The sequence below is a fragment of the Barbus barbus genome, assembly GCF_936440315.1.
Source record: "Barbus barbus genome assembly, chromosome: 35".
Taxonomy (NCBI): Eukaryota; Metazoa; Chordata; class Actinopteri; order Cypriniformes; family Cyprinidae; genus Barbus; species Barbus barbus.
In genome coordinates this window covers 22,493,705-22,514,481 of record NC_136763.1, presented here as the reverse complement: position 1 = coordinate 22,514,481, position 20,777 = coordinate 22,493,705, and the positions used below count along the sequence as shown (strand labels likewise).

The 20,777-nt window shown below is 39.3% G+C and overlaps 2 protein-coding genes across 2 annotated transcripts; one reads left to right on the top strand and one right to left on the bottom strand.

Annotated features, from left to right (window-relative positions):
* Positions 1-3,710: 3,710 nt before the first annotated feature.
* LOC306855105 (trypsin-like) lies at positions 3,711-13,852 on the bottom strand (the record flags this gene model as incomplete). Its single annotated transcript, XM_079393558.1, has 5 exons — positions 3,711-3,905; positions 4,345-4,611; positions 12,105-12,246; positions 12,656-12,815; positions 13,804-13,852. The coding sequence occupies 5 exons, from the start codon at positions 13,850-13,852 to the stop codon at positions 3,711-3,713; spliced, it is 813 nt and encodes a 270-aa protein (XP_079249684.1).
* Positions 13,853-17,013: 3,161 nt separating this feature from the next.
* LOC306854986 (trypsin-3-like) lies at positions 17,014-19,725 on the top strand (the record flags this gene model as incomplete). Its single annotated transcript, XM_079393355.1, has 5 exons — positions 17,014-17,065; positions 17,236-17,386; positions 17,510-17,651; positions 19,179-19,433; positions 19,567-19,725. The coding sequence occupies 5 exons, from the start codon at positions 17,014-17,016 to the stop codon at positions 19,723-19,725; spliced, it is 759 nt and encodes a 252-aa protein (XP_079249481.1).
* Between the last annotated feature and the right edge of the window lie 1,052 nt (positions 19,726-20,777).

The window sequence follows — 20,777 nt, the reverse complement described above, 5'->3', positions numbered from 1 at the left end:
AGAATTGTGACTGCACATTGTGGATTTTTTTTTTACCTGAAAATGTTAGCTAATGTTATTAGAACTAAAATTCACTGACTTCGCTCACACAGCGTAGGTATTAAACAATTTCCAAAAGCAAAAAAAAAAAATTAAAAATGAATAATTTTATACTTTTGGGGGATTCCCCCCCCATATTTGGTGTGCCTGGTCAGCAGTTTTGGAAAAAGTTACTTTTAAATGTATGCATTACAATATTGCGTTATTCCCCACCAACAAAGTATCTAATAGTGTTAGTTACTTTTTATGGAAAGTAATGTATTCCATTATGTTTTTCTCATCTAGACTGGGCTTGCTTGTTTTATTTTATATTAAAAAATTTATATTTTTTTAAGAGCAATATTTGATAAATAACCACTCTGTTTTGATTTCTCATTTGGAGCACTGGGTGGGCATTCAGGGCAATGCCCTCAAATGGTTTCTAGCCTATTTTAACAATAGAAGGTTGTCTGTTAGTGTTGGTGAATTTACTTCAGATGCAGCTCCCCTTACGTGCGGTGTCCCTCAAGGCTCTATTCTCACTCTAATCTTATTCTCTATGTACATGCTTCCCCTGGGGTCGATTTTTAGGAAACACTGTGTCTCCTTCCATTGTTACGCAGATGACAGCCAAATCTATCTACCCCTGGAATCTAATAACAAGGGTTTGGATGCTCTGCTGTCGTGTCTAGCTGATGTTAAGGCCTGGATGTCCCAAAATTTTTATATGTCCCGAGATTATAGTTTTTGAATCATCAGAAGTTGCTAGCTCCCCTGCCTTAAATCTTCGCCATTTGTCTTCCTGTGTGAAACCAGTAGTGAAGAATTTGGGGGTTTATTTTGATAGTGCTCTCAAATTTGACAAACAGATTAGTACAGTAGTCCGAACCATTTTTTTTTCCATCTCAGAGTCTTAGCTAAAGTGAAACCATTTCTTTCTTTTAAGGACTTTGAAAGGGTCATTCATGCTTTTATTTCAACAAGGCTCGATTACTGTAATTCCCTTTATATGAGTATTAATCAAGCATCTCTTAATCAACTTCAAATGGTACCAAATGCTGCTGCTAGGCTCCTTACTGGTGTGCGTAAACAAGAGCACATTACCCCAGTATTAATATCTTTGCATTGGCTCCCAATTCATTATATAATTAATTTTAAAGTCCTGCTGCTGGTTTTTAAAGCTCTGAATGGGTTAACTCCTGTATATCTGTCTGATTTATTATCTGCTCACAATCCTGGAAGGTCTCTTTGGTCTTCCAAACAGAGACTATTAAACGTTCCTCAGGCTAAATTGAAATCAAGAGACCAAGCCTTTGCTGTTGCTGCTTCGAAACTCTGGAACAGCCTACCGGTTTCTATTAGAACTGACTCTACACTGAATGAGTTAACAGCCAAACTCAAACCCCATCTTTTTTTCTCTGGCTTTTAACTGTAGTTAATTGTGCTGTGTCAGCTCTGTTCTGTGCTGTAATTTATATTGCTATAATAAACATTATAGTGCTAATGTTGTTGATATTTGATTGATTGTACAGCACCTTGGTCAACAATCGTTGCTTTTATTGGTGCTATATAAATCAATTTGAGTTGAGTATTTTTGGCAAACGTGAAAGGTCTTTCACACAAAAAGTGTAATGAATAAGCCTCAGATTTATAGGACTACAGTAACACTTACGATTTCTCTAAACTTTGGGACAGGAGAGCTGTCAGTCAATACATGAGAAACAAAATAACTGCCATTGCTCATTTAAAAAGGTAACTCAGATATTTTCATGTAAATTAATGAGTAATGTGTTACGTTACTAGTTAGTTTGAAAAAGTAATCTGATTTGAGTTGTGTTACCCCCAACACTGCTGGTCAAATATGGCAGGCCTACAAAAAAAGTCAGGTCAGGAACAAATAATAGAAGGACAGCACAAAGGTTAAAGGTTTAGCATTTAGGGTTGTTTCTCCCTGTTGACCCCTTTTAGAAAAGCCTAAAATTAACTTCACTAACCACATGAAGATCTTAACTAAATTACAAACAAATATACAAAATATTTTATGGTACAGATAATAAAACAAATTTGGTCATCTTATTTACAATAAGTACCTAGTCAGTCACAAGTTCTACTTGTCCTGGCATGTGAAATTAACATTGTTCTTTAGTATTTACTTGTGTGGCATATTCTTTCACAATGGATTTCCCTGTGGGAACGTGCTGTTCTGGGATTTATTTCCCATGAAACTCTATTCAGAGATCCATCAGATTACTCCTTTACAGCCAAACATATTAGCAGCCCTCCTCAAAAACATCATTATTCCCATATGACCTGTATTGTTGGTTGCTTTAACCTTTACGCTTAATGTTACCTATTGTTTTTAATTATGTAAGTAATGAATGATGTCCCAGATACATAAAAGTTATTATTATCAAACTGAGCTTTTGAGATGCATTCATATGATACAAGCATAAACTGCTGCAAATCATTGTGCGGCGATCGTCTTACATGTGGTGTCATGTGCAGGCAGTGAAACCAAAAGCTCCTGGAACTGATGCCACCTTCAGAGAAGAGTAATTGCAGACACACCCCGTCCTGTTAGATGCGCAAACATCCATTGTTGCAAGAACGGTAAAACGTCACATTTTTTTTATGGCTTCCCAGTTACAGCAATTGAACTAAACAAAGGCATCCTTTGGTGAAATCTTTTGGGGTAATTCCCTTGTAAATAAGCAATTTAAAGGGAGTTTATTATTACGACATCTAGCTGCTAAAGTGATCAGTCTTCACAGCATCACTGTCAGAAATATTTGTGCATTTATCATGCATATTAATCACATTACTTTAGAGTTTGTAAATTTATTGTAGTTTTAAGAGGCCTTCACATTATATTTGTTCCAATTGATTTAATGTATGGGTGTTTGATGTTTTCTATTTTAGATGTTTTCTATTTTAAAATGTAATTCCTGTGATGCAGAACATCATTACTCCAGTCTTGAGTGTCACATAATCCTTCAGAGATCTAAAATGATAATTTGCCACTCAAGAAACATTTCTGATTATCATCAGTGTTGAAAACAGTTTTTGTGGAAACTGATTTTTTCAGGATACTTTGATTAACAGAAAGTCCAAAAGCATTTCCTTCAAATAGAAATCTTTAAACGTAAATGTCTTTTCTGTTGCTTTTGATTAATTGATCGTGTCCTCACTGAATAAATGTATTAATTCTTAAAAATCTTAAAATCTTTAAACGGTATGTCCCAGAAGCCAAATTTGATGAAAACCTAATATATAAATATATGTAAATCTTATGTTAAAGTCCTATTAAAACAATTTACCTTGCCTTTTCCCCCAAAGTCCTTTTGGGTAATGACTTTACGACAATGTTATGAAAATCAGTCACCAAATATTGTAATTACATGTTTTAAGTAAGCAGAGAAAAAAAATAAACAATAGAGTATATATTGTGAGTAAATGATTTATAGATAATAAAGTTCTGCAATCATTTCCAAAATCATGATAATTACTATTCATGAACTGAGTGTTTCTATAGTGTATCATTTCAAACAATAATTTTGTCAAATTATGTAAAAGTATATAGGTTTTTAGCATACATCAATTATTTTATTAGGAACATGTTTAAAATGTAATATTCTATCACTGTCATTTCCACCACAGAATGTTGTGGAATGAACCACAGAACTACACAATGTTTAGTCTTCCCTGCTGAAGAGACCAGCTGACTTAAGGCATCGTGAATATGGGCTGTATATGGTCTGGTCAATCCATCGGCGGAACCTGGACACGGCCGTATAAACCCCTGGAAACCTAGGATCTCCACAGCCATTTCCCCAAGAGACCAGGCCATAGACACGTCCATCACACACCAGCGGCCCTCCGGAGTCTCCCTGGAACACCAGAATGCCAACATCTTTATGCTGTTCCATCATGAACCCATTTAATCCCAAATTTTTCCCAGACATGAAAATATCCAAATGATGTGTCATTAGTAACCCTCTGAAATAATCAATAATTATTTTTTTTTTTTTTGGAAAAGTGTATGAAAAATTGTGTTTTATGGTCGGTCACAATTGTGATCGATGGGATAAGGTTATTTTCAGATATTGAATTAACATATTTATGCAGTCATAAAATTTTTTATATATCTTAGCCCAGCTATTTTAAACGGTTTGATCACATTCTAGGATTACTGTTATGCATAAAAAAGTTAGTCATTTGCTCCTGTGTAGTTATTCATTAATGATGGAACAGCATTCTAAAGTGTTACCAGCATTTGAATCATGGGTAACGGAGAATGTCATTACCACCAGTACCTTTCCACTGTACCTTGCACGCATCTTTTCCTCCTGTGCTGGACCCAGCGCAGATCATGTTTGTTGTGATGTTTCCGCTGAAGGAGTAGCTGCTGTTGCACTTGGAGGTGGAGACGATGGGGAGTTTGACCGTAAGCAGGGTGAGGGGCGTCAGACCTCCGCTGTGGCTGGTGGAGCCCCATCCAGACACCCGGCACATTCTGCCCGCCAGCAGCCCTGCATTCTGTTTGGGGAGCGGGGCGAGGGACACGTACCTGTTCAGCTCTATGGGCGCACTAAGCTGAAAGAACCCACATCCAGAGACAGACATACAGATCCGAGTCGATATAAAAGCACAGCTTACATCATATCGAACTCAATATTAACTTACATTGTATAACAAGTAAATAAAAGATTATTGGAGTACATGTAACATGAAAACATGTATGTGGGTGATATCCACAGCCATATCACCCTGTAGCCCAAGACTGGTTGCCCACTGAAGCTAAGCAGGGTTGAGCCTGGTCAGTACCTGGATGGGAGACCTCCAGGGAAAACTAGGTTGCTGTTGGAAGAGGTGTTAGTGAGGCCAGCAGGGGGTGCTCACCCTGCGGTCTGTGTGGGTCCTAACGCCCCAGTATAGTGACGGGGACACTATACTGTCAAAAAGCACCGTCTTTCGGATGAGACATTAAACCGAGGTCCTGACTCTCTGTGGTCATTCAAAATCCCAGAATGTCTTTCGAAAAGAGTAGAGGTGTGACTTTATTGTGATGGGTCCACAACATACAACATACTGTTCATGTTGGCCACAATTATTGGCACCCAATTATTGCAACGTCCTTTTTCCAAGATAACAGCTCTGAGTTCTTTCAGTCGGTCACTCCGAGTCACGTCGGATGACCAACGAAATTGGGATCTCGCCAGAGAGACCTGTCCACTTCGAGTGTAACTAAATGAGCCAATGGACATTGGCATGCGGTAATTCGCATTCAGCTGTCGCTAATCACAACGTGAGTATAAGAAGCAGCAGGTGCACCGCATTAATTCATCCTTTCGCTTCGGAGCCGAGTGGTAGTGGTTGAAGCTACTGCTCTCCCTGTCCACAAGAGAGTGTTCTGCGAGTGCAGGCGTTATGGCGCAGCAACGGTTGTCATATCGTACGGGAGAGAAAGATCATCTTCCTGCTGACAGCCACACTAGGAGTGTGCGGTGGCCAGCTCCCCTGCGTGCTTCAGCACTAAAAGAGCATTTCTCTAAAAGAGCAACACGGGTGATCGCGTCTTTTTAAAGATGTCTTATCCATCTCGGAGTTGCGTGAAAGACTCCGCTATGTCAAACATGGCACCCGGGGCACCGTCGCGTCCGGTGTAGTCAGAGGTGATTTGAGGATTACAGTGAGGGCTTCCACAAGAGGAGTTCCTCACCCCTCAAGCACTCTGCAGCCGGTGGTATTGCTATTGGAGCGGGCTGGGACCTCTGCAGAAGGGGATTCACCAGCCGTTTCCTTCGGTGCTCACCCTGACGACCAGATGTCGATCACTGCATCGGAGGGTGAGCTCTCTCTCTCCGGGGATGACGACTCGGCTGTGTTGCCCCCTTCGGGTGTGGTAGCGTTGTCCGAGCCAGACCCAAAGATGACAGTTATGCTTTTTCGGGCCGACGAGAATGTCGGGCTCGCGTGGAATCCTCCACCGCGTCCCGATCCTTTGAGGCTGGACGAGTGGTTTCTCGGTGGGGGTCGCGCTGGTTCTCACCACCCCCCTCCGGTGCCATTCTTTCTGGAAGTGCACGAGGAGCTTACAAGATCGTGGAGGGAACCTTTCACTGCCCGAAACAAATCTTGTGGCTCCTCCGTACTCACCACCCTCGATGGTGGGGCTGCTTTGGGGTACACGGGCATCCCCTCGGTGGAGCGGTCTGTGGCCACGCAACTATGTCCAACAGCTGCTACCACGCTGCGAGGTGACCCTTGTCTCCCCTCACGGGCCTGTAGGTATTCGTCAGGTCTAACTGGCAGTGCTTACTGCAGGTCCACCAGGCCAAAGCCCTGAAAGACCTGCACGAGGGTGGTCACGACCTGGCGGTTCTACATGAGCTGCGTGCTGCAACGGACCTCGCGCTTCGAGCGACGAAGGTGACCGCACAGTCTCTGGGTCGTGCGATGTCCACGCTAGTGGCAGCGTCGTGGAACCAGTCACAGGCAGGACGCCCAGCCCGTCCAGGCCCCCGCCAAACCTGGCGGCAAGTGCAAGAGGCCCTGAGACGGGCGACCCAGAGATGGAGAAGACTGCTCGTCGGGAGATGGTGACTGCACCACTCTCTCCCCCGAAGAAGGGCCGGGTGGAGAATCTTTTGTTTCATTCTGTTTTTGTTCAGCCGCTAGCCCAGAAGCCAGCGGTACCCAAAACTTCAATAAAAGAGCGGTTTCCTCAGTCTCTGGGTCTCAAGAGGAGGAGAGTTGCGAGCTGTGCATCACTGGTCCGCTTCCCTCATCCTCTCTCGCCAGCGGGCAGCAGTGGATTGCCCAAGAGCACCCCTCCTGCCCATTCGTGGAACCAGGTAAAGGACCGCTTCAAGTCGTCACAAGCCTCAAGCCGGGTTCCTGTGTTTCCTCCCACATGAGGAGGAATCAGGTGAGTGTTACACTGCACACCCAGACCCCGCCCCCTGCCGTCACAGGCCAGGCCGTCACAGGCCCCGGCCAGGTCCCTGTGTTCCAACTCGCTGCCCCACCGCGGGTACGTCGGTGGTCCCATTGGTCCCGCTGGCACGGTCTCCCGGAGCCTGGCTAGCGCTCCCCAGTCCGTCTCGGTAGCTCCTGCGGACAATCAGACTCGGCTACGCGATTCAGTTCGCCCAGCGTCCCCCCAAGTTAAGGGGCATCCGGTTCATTTCAGTCAAGGTCATCGATATATATATAAATAAATATAAAAAATATGTGTATATACATTAAGTTTTATGACATATAGTGCAAGTTATCAGGTAGAGGGGGAGAGACTAGCTCAGTGCAAATGACTGTACATACAACTTAGGTTGCAAGGAAGTATAAACAGAAGGTGCATTATAAAGTGAGGTATGTACAGTAAATAGCATATGGCCAATGACCTTAATTGCATCCGGAGGTAGAAATGTGCAAGGGAATGTGCAAAATATCAGAGAAATGTGCAAAATAACAGAGGGAATAATAAGATCATTGTGAGTGAGGAGTACAGACAGGTTATTGAACAGTGCAGTTTTTTTGTTTTTTTTACCATTAGGTGGTCCATCTTGGATGTTAGTGTTCAGCGCCTGAGATTGGAGTTCAGTAGGCTGACAGCTGAGGGAAAGAAACTTTTCCTGAGTCTGCTGGTGCGACAGCGAAGACTCCTATAACGTCTCCCCGATCGGAGAGGAGTAAATAGTCTGTGATTGGGGTGAGAGGAGTCTTTGATGATATTTCTCACTCTCCTTAGGCAGCGTTTGTGGTAAATGCCTTTGATGGAGGGTAGCCCAACACCAGTGGTGTTTTGGGCAGTTTTCACCACCTACTGGAGGAATTTCTGGTCTGAAACAGTGCAGTTGCCATACCACACTGTGATGCATTTTTTGAGAATGCTTTCAATAGTGCAACGGTAAAAGTTCAGCAGGATGTGGGGGGACAGGTGAGCTTCCCTTAGTTTCCTAAGGAAGTAAAGGCGCTGACATGCCTTTTTGATCAGTATGGAGGTATTGAAGGTCCAGGAAAGATCTTCAGAGAGATGGACACCAAGGAACTTGAAGTTCGCCACGCGCTCCACTTCGGTCCTATCAATGTAGATGGGAGTGTGTGTGTGGTCCTTCTTAGTCCGCTGGTGGTCTACAATCAGCTCTTTGGTCTTCTGGGTGTTGAGTGCAAGGTTGTTGTTGGCACACCACATTGCTAGATGCTGAACCTCATCCCTGTAGGCCGTCTCATCATTGCCTTTCAGCCAATGAATTCTTGAAATCTAGTGTGAGGCTAGTGCCCATATGAGAGACCCTGCCACTGTACCAGTCGCTGTACCACCGCTGAGCTGCCGGGTCACTGGCTCGGCTCCTCAGCTAAAGCATGAATTAATGCGGTGCACCTGCTGCCTCTTATACTCACGCTGTGATCAGCGGCAGCTGGTTGCGAATTACCGCATGCCAATGTCCATTGGCTCGTTTAGTTACACTCAAAGTGGATAGGTCTCTCTGGCTAGATCCCAATTTCGTCGGTCATCCGACGTAACGTCTCCATTCCCTCCTTCAGGGAACGAGGATTACATACGTAACCGAGACGTTTTCCCCTATAATGCCTGAAGAGTTTGGAGAACACCTGATAAGAGATCAGAGATCATTCCTTCATACAGAATCACTCCAGATCCTTCAGATTCACAGCTCCATGACGTGCTTCTTCTCTTCAGTTCACCCCACTCATTTTCTATAGGGTTCAGATCAGAGGACTGGGACAGCCATGGCTTAATTTTATGGTCAGTGACCCATTTTTGTGTTGATTTTGATGTTTGTCTTGGATTATTGTCCTCAATGGAAGATCCAATCATGGCCACCATGGCCTATTAAATGATTTCTAGCAGAGGCGGTCAGGTTTAGATTTTTTCTGTTGGAATTTGATAGAATCCATGATGCCATGTATCTGAACAAGATGTCCAGGACCTCCGGCCGAAAAACAGGCCCACAACATTAAAGATCCAGCAGTATATTTAACCATGGGCATGGGGTACTTTTTATCCCTATTTGCACCAAAAATGTAAGAACATTTTTAATTAATCAAGTAAGAAATATATACCTAGGATGCCTTTAGGGTGAGTAAAACATGGTGTAATATTCATTTTGGGGTGAAATAACCCTTTAAAGGTGCCATAGAATGCATTGATACAGTATTTTTAAATTGTTCTCTGATATCTACACAGAAGGTATGTGGCTTAGGTAAGGGCAAAAAATCTCCAGAAACGATTTTACATGTCCATTTACAACCCTAGGATTTCTCCCTAGAATGAAACGGTCTGTTATTGGCTTATTTGGCAGGGTCATGAATAATAATGAGCTCTGCTCTGATTGGCTGTTTCACAGTACGGCTCATCAGCAAGAAGGAAGCACAGGGAGGAAAATATATATTTAAATACTTTCTCTCGCAGTTATATCGTCGGGTAATTATACTGTATTATAAAACGCGGGCATCAGGGAGCCGTTATTAATATGCGAGGCATTGAAACTGCTTTTGAACAATCCATCGATCGCGTTATAGTTTCCCTTTCAAGAGACGCGATCACACAAACTATGTTTACATTATGGAGCAACAGTACTTACCACACATTTCACAAGATCAGATGCTTGTCAGTGGTGCTCAGGATCTGTAAGTCATTCGCCATCATCCTCATCTCTCCTTACTGAGAGTGAAATCTTATGTACTGTCACAGGCTACCGCTAGCAAGGAGCTAACCATGTCCCTTTAGTGGCTCGCGTTATTTGCTTTCTGTGGCTTTCTGAATACAGACACCAACCCATCCCTGCACTTCACACCCCCTGCATGGCCTGGAACATAACATTTATTTTGTTATTTTCGCTGTTGTCCACGCTTGTTTATTTACAATACCTGCAGAGCTTCTGATGGTTCGGCCGGCTTAGAACAAGGGCGGGTTTATGCAAATGTTGGGGGCGTAGTGATCGCGACTGTTGCGTCACAGTCGGTGTTATGTTCTGATTCGCCTGTTTTTCAGTGGTCTTTTTTAATCACGAGATTTACATATGAAGGAGGAAACTATGGTGTTTGAGGCTCACTGTATGTCATTTCCATGTACAGAACTGTTATTATTTAAATATGCCAGGGTAAAGACAGTTTTTCATTCTATGGCACCTTTAAAGCAATTTGGTCTTTGTGTTCCTCGTAGTCACCCTGGTGTAATGTAAATATGAATGGGAATATTAATAAAAAAAAAATATTTACTCATATGGATAGTGGTGCCGATAATTGTGGCCAACATGCATTAGAGAAAAACATTTATTTCATCATGAGATTTTCCACCCACTTTTTTGTTTTACTTCAATGAAAGGTTAGAATCTTGTGAATTTTTTTTAAATTAAAGATCAAAAGGATTATTTTCACAGCCGCCTTTGCTCATATTTACTAAGGGTGCCAATAATAGTGGAGGGCATTGTTCTACATTTCTCACGTTGTCACTGTCACGTGACCTCTGTTGCATCGCTTCACTGCCGTTCACAAATCCTCTCCCATGGCCTCATGGGATAGTAAAGTGTCCATTGAATGCACAGTTAATAATCTTTGCAAAAGTAGTAGTTATTTGGGTAGTTTCTCCATACTGTTTTATGAATACTGTGAATTCAGACATAGGCAAATTTATAGTAGAGGAGCAGGCATATATAGAGGCATCCAATCACTTGTCTTATTCCTGAATGAATCAGTGATTTTGAACAAATCATTTGAATGAATGATTCAATGATTCAAGACTCAGGCTGCATCCAAAATCGCATACTTTCCTACTATATAGAAGGTGAAAAATACTATGCGAGCCAAGTAGCATGTCCAAATACACAATATTCATCAGTATGTGAAACTAATCAGAGAACCTACTACTATAAACACATTCAAACTACATAGAATGTATTTTTAATGATCATGAAGTAGTACCTATACAGAGAGTATGCGATTTCAGACGCAGCCTCAGTCAGTGACTGAATGATGTCAAGTTCCAGCACTGTTGAACTCAAGCGAGCACTTCTGAAACACAGTTTAGCCAATCAAATTCAAAGACTAATACTAAAGTTATTTGAATACTCAAATCTGATAGGTTGGCCAACAGGTTCAGAAAAGTTTAATAATCCTACTGGATGATCAACACTTAAGGTTTTTGAAAATATTTTAATATATTTATTTATTTTTATCTATGTTGTTTCTTTATGGTTGGATTATATTAGATTGTCATAATTGAAGCCATAATGTCATAACTGACTAGATTCAAGCATCCTTCAAGTATACTTTTTTATATACATACAGTTGTGCTCATAAGTTTACACACCACTTGCAGAATGTGAAAATGTTAATAACTGAAACAAGTTAAGAGGGATCATGAAACCTGAATGTTAATTTTTATTTAGTACTGTCCTGAATAAGCTATTTCACATAACAGATGTCTACATATACACAAGACAAAATAATAACTGAATTTATAAAAATTACCCCACTCAAAAGTTTACATACCCTTGAATCTTAATACTATTTGTCATTTCCTGGATGATCCACGACTATTTATATATTTTGTGATAGTTGAGTCCCTTGTTGGTCCTGAGCAGTTCATCTGCCTGCTATTGTTCAGAAAAATCATCCAGCTTCTGAACATTCTTTGATTTTCTAGCATCCTCTGCATATTTGAACCCTTTCCAACATTGACTGTATGATTTTGAAATCCATCTTTTAACACTGAGGACAATTGAGGGACTCATGCATAACTATTACAAAAGGTGAAAACATGTACTGATGCTCAAGAAGGCCACACAATGCATTAAGACACAGGGGGTGTATTTACAATTATTATTCAGGACAGTACTAAATAAAATAAATTACATGCAATTTTCATGATACCTCTTATTTTGTTTCAGTTATTAACTTGTTGCACATTCTGCAAGGGGTATGTAAACTTATGAGCACAACTGGATATTTAACTTATATATGCACTATACATTATATATAGTGCATATATATATAGTCACTGGAGAGTGACTATATAGTCACTTGAGATTGATATATTCAGTATTGAAAGAACCAGAGTGCCATACCTTTATGAGCATAATATCTGCATTATTGGTGCTCCTGTTGTACTGAGGGTGCGGGATAAGCGACAGAGGCTTGGAGTACTGCTCTGTCCCCTCATAAGCACCTAAAGTATAGTCTCCAACCACCACCATCATCTGATCCATCCTTAAAGACAAGCAAAAATACAGTCAAGACCCTCATGAGGGTGACCCTCACCACCATACTTAAACAACAGTGAAGAAACAGTGGTTCAGTTATATGCTTCGTATCTGATTTCTTGACATTACTTGTTGTTATACACAGTGACTCTTTGTAGAGGACATTAGTTGAATGACAGTATTTCTCGCTGTTAGCAGCCTCGTCCATGCCAAGCAGCAGATAAGCCAGCATTCATTAAGTCCCACACGGTGATGACGGGTCAAGGTTATCGCATGTCCTGAGTGCCTGTCTGCTTTACTCTGCCTTTCGACTCATCCACGGACTTGGCCATCAAGTCTCCTGTACATACTGTAATTCTCATAAACATCCTGTTAGGCAGAGAATTTATTTAAAGAAAAGGTGAAAAATCACACACCCAATATTGCAATGGGCGGCTGTAAGCACCCAGGACTTATGGACCAGAGATCCACCACAGAAGTGCTGGCCCTTCGAGCTCTGTAACGTCACAATGTATTTGATTGAATTTGGCGAGGGGGTATATCCCCCAACAATGCGCCCCTGAACAAAGTCCAGACCTGGAAAACATTATAAAAAACATTTAAAACATCTCAGAACTCAAGGTAACAATGAAATAAACCTCTAATCTCAGGACACATGGCCTGATATTCTATAAAGGCTTCTTATCGGTTACACAATGGTAGTATGCAGCAGTGGTTTATGATTTAATGATATTTATGAACATTAAGAATGTTCCCGAGAAAGAAAAGAAAAAAATGTGTCCAGTTTGTATTTATGTTGGTTTGTAACTGAATAATGATTAATGAGTTTAAATGTTATGACTCTAATAATGTCATGTGGTATAACTAGTAAGTAAAACTATGAACATATTACCTTAATATATATCAAATTTCACTAATTACAAAAAAAGGTTTTAAATATAGTTTAGATTTAAATATGACATTGCATCAAATTTTCAAAAATGTTTAAATATTTTTTTTTATTTACATATGTACCTTAAAATTTAAGATATTTGACATTTATATAAAGATTCAAATATTTTGAAGCATTAATATATATATATATATTTATATATACATATATACACATACATATACTGTATATATGTATACACACACACAGAGATTATATATAATATTATAATATGCTTTTATTACAATGGTTTTTGCTACATTAATAAACAAGAAGCTTGTAGAAGTTTCATTTATTTTCTTCTAGGAAATAATAATTAAACATTACCCCAAACTACCAAAAATTTTATAATTTAATAAGACTATTTTTATGATATTAGGACACTTGTATCATCCTGACATTTTTTATTGTCCCCTGTATTAAAATGAAATGTAATTAATGCATTCAGAACATGCTCATCACCACAAAGTGCTATTCATTTCAAGGTAAAGATAAGCATCGTGTCTTTCAACCAAATCCTAAATAAAAGTAAATGCTTAAACACTGTTAAAGGCAATACATTGCTTTGTTGCAAAGCTAAAGCTGTAGGCAAAAATAAATAGTTCAGCTCCTGATATTATTCAGTGTACTTACATTTGGCTGGGATGAGTTTCAACAGCAGCAGAAAGAGCAGCATGACCATGGCTAACGTGAGCGTGACAAGCAGCACCGAAGGTCAGCTGGACTATATCTACCAGACCCCTCCACATAGGGTGAGGAAATCACATCAACACTGTTCCTCAGGTTTCCATAGCTCTGATTTCAGAATTCAGTAACAGTGTTTGATTCAACTGAACAAGTCGGGCTTTCAGCAGGGTTGCCCTCCCTGACCTTCAGAGTAATGGACATGTATTAAGACAAGTTCAAACATGTCTGTTAAGACTCCCCTCTGTGATAATTAGTCAGTCGCTTGTTAATAATGCTAATGTGCTGCTAATATAATGCTAATTTTAATATGAAACCAACCCTAAAGGCCTCAAATAAGAATTTTGTAAGGATCAGTTAATACCAAGCATGATAATTATAAAGATAACTATTACGATAACTATATCAGTGTTGTTCACATTAACTGGCGACAACGTTCTGTTAATAATTTGTCATCTGCCACTTTAAATCCTTGTGTTCTTTAAAGTCTGGCTGTCATATTTGATCATTTATCAACTGGAAAACATATTTTGAGAGTGAGTCCAACGATACCACTGCTATGAGTTGCTATCATTAAAGTTGCATTGTGGACTTCACAATTCTCATAGAATTAGAACATAGATTATTTATTATAGATTAGATTATTATTATTTGTCTGATCATTTCAGATGTTAAAGTTCATCTTAGCACTCCAACTCTTTATTATTATGACACCATCTTTTAGGGATTTTAGCATTGGTGGCTGTGATTAAATTAGAGCAGTTGGAGCTCTTTCATGGAGCTTTGTGAAGTTCTCTGTGGTCAGTTTTTGTGGAAACAGGACCTTTAAATTGAAATTGAGGTTATCTGTCACTTTGCTGCAGTAGTTCTGTGGACACAAACCTTCTCAGTGTTCAATTATCCCTATTATTACCTTTCAGTCTTCAACCATATTTCCTCTTCTCTGATGAAGTCTTGCCATGCTTTGCGTACAGAGTCATAATTAAAAGTTAAAATAACAGTTGGGCTGTTAAGGTTACCAATGCTCCTGTAGCCTGCACAAATTATATTAAACCCTAATGGGTGTTCACATTATTTTATCCAACCCCTGTATGAAAATTCATCAAGATTGAAGATTCATTCATTCATAATTTCTTAACTTCTGACTTTTACGTTCCAGTCTAGAGGTGTGGTTACATTTACTGTTGTACTGTGAATTTTCCAGTCATTTCAATAGGAATCCATACGATCAGGAACTTTGCATGAGGGCAAAATATTTCCCTACACAGATTTCACAAGGGGTTCGATGTGGTCATGCATATTCGCCGCACTGACCAACAGAAAGCTGCCTGGGTTGAAAGTGACTTCCGTGTGAGACAAAAAACAATGGAACTTGTTCATCCGCAAACGTTCGCTAATGTAAACCCTTGTCCTCTCTGTTAGCAGCTCTCAAACCTTTTCTCCATTTGCAGTACCACACATTTTCCTTCCCTTAGTACCCCACAAGAGCATTTCGTTTCAGAAGTACACACCATGTTTCTGCCTACATCAAGGGAAAGAGAATCTGACTGGACTCCCTGAACAAATTACGAGTTAAAAGACAATGTAGGACCAATAAAAAGAATTACATATTTGGTATCTCATTTGATTTTCAAACAATGAGAGGAGAGAAATTGACATTTTTTCTAAATCTCACAAGGTTCTATGAGAATACAGATTCATTACATGCAAAGTGGGACTTCAGATAAATGGCAAACTCATTCTTCTAGGTGGAGCTCTCCCCTGAGGATATAGATGTGCATTTTTACAGTCAAGGGATATTGGAAAGACCTTGTTCGCAGCTGCTTTGGTTACCACCACCCCATTGCCCTTTCCACCCAATTTCACTGTCACCCGATATCCTATTCTCTGACAAACCGTGTTGTCAAATGAAAGAGTCTATAAGTATATGATTTCCCCTTGGAGAGCAGCTCACTGTGTGTGAATCAAAGGCAAGGTCCTAGACATGATAGCTTCAAACAAGAAGAGGTGATCACAGATATTCAGAGCTTTTGGGTCATGTTATTGTTTTTGTTCCCGCGTAAATTTAGTGTACAAACAAGACCATAAAACCTAAGAGACAGATGTGGTTACACTATAAAAGCAAAGACAATATCACAGCTAAGTTAGTGTGGGTGGAAGTTAGTGGAATTTAGCTGCTCAGGATTTAGTTTTCGATGCTCAGGGTGAGTTTTTATGACGTCCATTTATGTTTTGGGTAGAAAACATCATATATATATATATATTTTTTAATGCATCACAAGTTTCTTACGCTTCCCAAGGCTGTATTTATTTGATCAAATATAAATAAAGTAAAAACAGTAATATTGTGAAATATTATTACAATCTAATATGTCTGCTTTCTATTTGAATATATTTTAAAATGTCATTTATTCCCATGATGCAAAGCTGAATTTTCAGCATCATTACTCCAGTCTTCAGTGTCACATAATCTCTCAGAAATCATTATAATATGCTGATTTGCTGCTCAAGAAAAATTCATGTTTTCCAGCTGTTGAAAACAGTTGCACTGCTTCATATTTTTTTGTGGAAACCTAACTTTTTGTGTGTTGTATTTTTTATTTATTTACATTATATCTGTTCAATAGAAAAGCATTTATTTGAATATATATATACGTGTGTGTGTTTAAAAAAAAAAAAATAATTGAGGAAACCCATCACCTTAAAATTATTAAGTAAATAATAATAAAAAAAAGTTAAGTGAACTTGACAATTCGCTTAACTTATAGATTTTTTTAAATGATTAATTACTTAATTTTAAGGCAACGGGTTTCCTCAATTTTTTTTAAGTTAAGTCAACTTATAATTTTTTACAGTGACATCCTTGCTGAATAAAAGTAGCAATTTTAGACATTTATTAATGACTATTTTTGCATTTGTTTTTCTTTGAAAGAGAGTTTTATTAATTATTAAAAATAAGTAAAGCATCTAAACCACCTCAAACAAACATTTTCGTTTTTAACTTTTAATCCAGCAGAGTAACCTGTTGTTGGAAACATTAACATTTATTCAATATTTGACCAAGTATTATGTAAAATGTGATGTTTTTTTTCTTTACTGCAGCTGTTTGTATTTGTTTCTCGACCTCTAAACCTCCTCTGTGTTTTAGACTCCTCAAACATGAAGAAATGCTTTGAATACACCTGGCTCCTCATCATCTCTTCGCTTCACGGTAAAGCACTGCATTACCTGAGGAACTCACAGCGGTCCCATTTAAATATAATGCATATGTTACAGGAAGTTGCTTTCTGTGCATACATTATTGAAATCCGTTGGTGAGCACAAGCAGCTGGTGGTTTATGTTTATCCAGCACATACGAGGCATCGCTTTATCATTCACAGGCTCGCTGCAGCAGAGAATCATTGGAGGACAGGAGGTTGAGCCCTACTCCATAAAGTACCAGGCCTCTATCCAGTACAACAACTACCATTACTGTGGAGGAACGCTCATACACCCACAGTGGGTGGTTACTGCCGCTCACTGCTGGAGGCCGTGAGTATTTCAGTCAGAATTCACCTTTAATGAAACATGCAACAGTATTTGAGGTAGGCCAAATCCTTACACTGATTGTACTGATGTGATAATGTTGGGGTCTGCTGTCTGTTCTGTTCGCAGGAGCTATTTAATCAAAGTGGTTTTGAGTGAGCATAACCTCTCCAGTAAAGAGGGTGTTGAGCAGGTGTTCAATGTGTCCAGAGCTCTGGTGTATTACATGTACAGTTACAGGACATTTGATAGTGACATTATGATCTTGAAAGTAAGTTCACCAAACACACACACATATATATATATATATATATATATATATATATATATATATATATATATATAGAGTTTTAATTTAATTTTCAAAGTTTTGGGGTTGGTACTGTTTTATGTTTTTGAAAATGTAATACAGTAAAAAAATCATATTGTGGAATATAAGGTATTTAAACTATAATAATGTTTCACAATATTTTTTTTATTATTTAGTCTATTGTAATATATTGTAAACTTTATTCCTGTGGTGGTAAAGCTGTATTTTTAGCATTACTTCAGTCTTCAGTGTCACATGATCCTTCAGAAATCATTCTAATACGCTGATTTGCTGCTCAAGAAACCTTTCTGACTATTATCAATGCTGAATTATCGATAACCCTAACGAAAAAAATAAATATACTAAATTGCATTTGAAATACTACAATGTATACTACAAATCTATTTACGTAATTATGTATTTAATACAAATAGCCTGCAATTGTACTGGTATACTTAAAGTCTGCTCTGATTGGCCAACTGGCACAGTGCATTGTGATTGGCCGAACACCACAAGCACTGGTCAGAAATGTAACGCCCCTTTCCATAATCGCGAGCTTCAGCTTTCAAAATAAAAGTAAAGACCGTTAATAATGTCCTTAGCTTTACCATCAGTTCATACCCGAGAGGGGAACAGAGTTAAGTGACAGACACAGTGATGATGCTCGTATGTATTTGCAAACAAGCCGCGATTAAGATTAAGCTGACTCCACTGTAATGTGACCCTGTCTCTCTCTCTCTCAAACCACACGCGCGCGCGCACGCACGCACGCACACACACACACACGACGCGCAAAACTCCGCATTTGAACAGTTAATAGCAAATACTTAAACTAATAACAAAACATACATACAGTCGCTGATTCAGAAGTGCCAGATTATCATAGCAAAGTCAGAATTACCTCCTCTCCTAGGTTCACGAAACTGCGTCCATGCGTTGTGACAACATCTGGGTTGTGCTGTTCTGTTGCAAGTAATCTTAATGATTCCTAAATGCATCTACTTTCAGAAGGCCAAATAAAGTGCTTTTGCTTTCGCCTAGAAACACACAGAGTCTCCCTGACACTGCTCCATCAACACTACTGCGGTTACTGAAACCACGCCATCTTTCTTTGAGCGAACATTTGGACGGCATTACACAAATATTTCCACACCATGACGAAGACATGTGGGGGCGTGTCTGAATGAGCTGTTTTAGGGGGGGCGTGGCAGAGTCTTAAATAAAGAATATATATAATATCTCTTTGGTTTTGAGACTTTAGTCTTTGCCACTTCAGGGATCTTATCTATGCACAATCAGCTTAAAGGAAAACTTGAAATCGCATCATATGACCCCTTTAATAGATTTGAACTATTCTTAGTCTGAAACAAATGTATTTTAATATATGTATATTACTTTTTTACTAGGTAATTATATAATATTATCAACAGTTAAAAATGCAGTTTATAATATTTGTCCCTTTCATTTATTGTTGGATCTGTGCATTAGCTGGAAAAGCCTGCAGTGCTCAATGCAAACGTTCAGCCGGCTGTGCTGCCAACCTCACTCGCTCCCTTACAAGAGGGCACGATTTGCATGGTGAGCGGCTGGGGCGTCACTCAGGTCTACAGTTATTCCCTGTCCCCTGTCCTGCGTGCCGTGGACGTCCAGATCATCCCTCAGTGTCAATACTACTACTACTACAGAATCACAGACAACATGGTGTGTGCTGGCTCTCCTCTGGGTGGCAAAGACTCCTGCCAGGTGAATCCGAGCAGCAGGGGTTTTATTCTTAAACACAGAGAGGAAAAGAGACAATATGCACACAAAATGCATTTTTAATTAAGCAAACAGCATCGTATAACACTTGGTGGCACTGTGCTTTGTTTGGCTGCAGGGCGACTCTGGTGGGCCTCTCATCTGTAATGGTTATTTTGAGGGGATCGTGTCCTGGGGCATCAGTTGTGCCAACAAGTATTTCCCAGGAGTCTACACCAAAGTCCGCAACTACGTCTCTTGGATAAACTGGATAATTGAAAATGACAACACCAGCTAGAAAGTTCTTTTTCCAAAGTTTATTGAACTGCCACACCATAGAAAGAGACCAGGCAGTCAAAAAGACCCAGTATACTGAGTACGGCGGTCAGTGTCTGTTAGATAAGATAAATGCTAGCATTGAAACTTGTTTTATTCTTTTACGTTCTCAAACAAGGATGCTCAATTTATGAATGACAGAAAGAGCAGAGCAGGTTTTGGATATCACACCGCAAAAGAAAAAAAATATTGCTTAATATTTCTGTCTTGATTTCACATCAGTTTAACCACAACTTCTTAATATCTAAACATTCTTGAATCAAGATACATTTACTTGAGAAGCAAAATGATCTGTCTGTCTCTGTCTATCTATCTATCTATCTATCTATCTATCTATCTATCTATCTATCTATCTATCTATCTATCTATCTATCTATCTATCTATCTATCTATCTATCTATCTATCTATCTATCTATCTATCTATTAAAAAAAATATATATAAAAATTATTGTCCCTTTGAATTAAGATTATTTTCCTTTATGTTTTTTTGTTTAATTCTTTAGCAAAAACTTTAATTTTTATATATTTTTCAGCAAACAAGACTTAATATCTTAAGTCATTTTGCTTCCTAAGTAACTGTATCTTGACTGAAGAATGTTTAGATATTTTTACTAGAATTTGTGGTTAAATTGATGTTTGTACTGGTGTAAAATCAAATTCAAACAAACTTTAATGGTCATCTTGATTTAAATTCTTTTCATTCTATTTTTTTATTTCAAGGCAGAAGATTATAAAATAATAAACTGAATATTTTCCCAGCTTATTACCTTTGTTGGCCTATTTATCTCCAGCTGCTTTTTCATCATTACTCCGTTGGGAATATCACTTATAGTGCAGTGACCTTTATACCTCATCCTCCTCACTGTCTCTCGGTGTGGCTAAGAGAAAGGTTGCTGTGTCGACTCTACCTGGAAATTACATAACCTTGCAGCATGACAGAATCACACACATCAAACACAGAATGTCAGGGAGGTGGGAGATCTGGGAAAAGGGGATTGGATGCCGGATCTGGA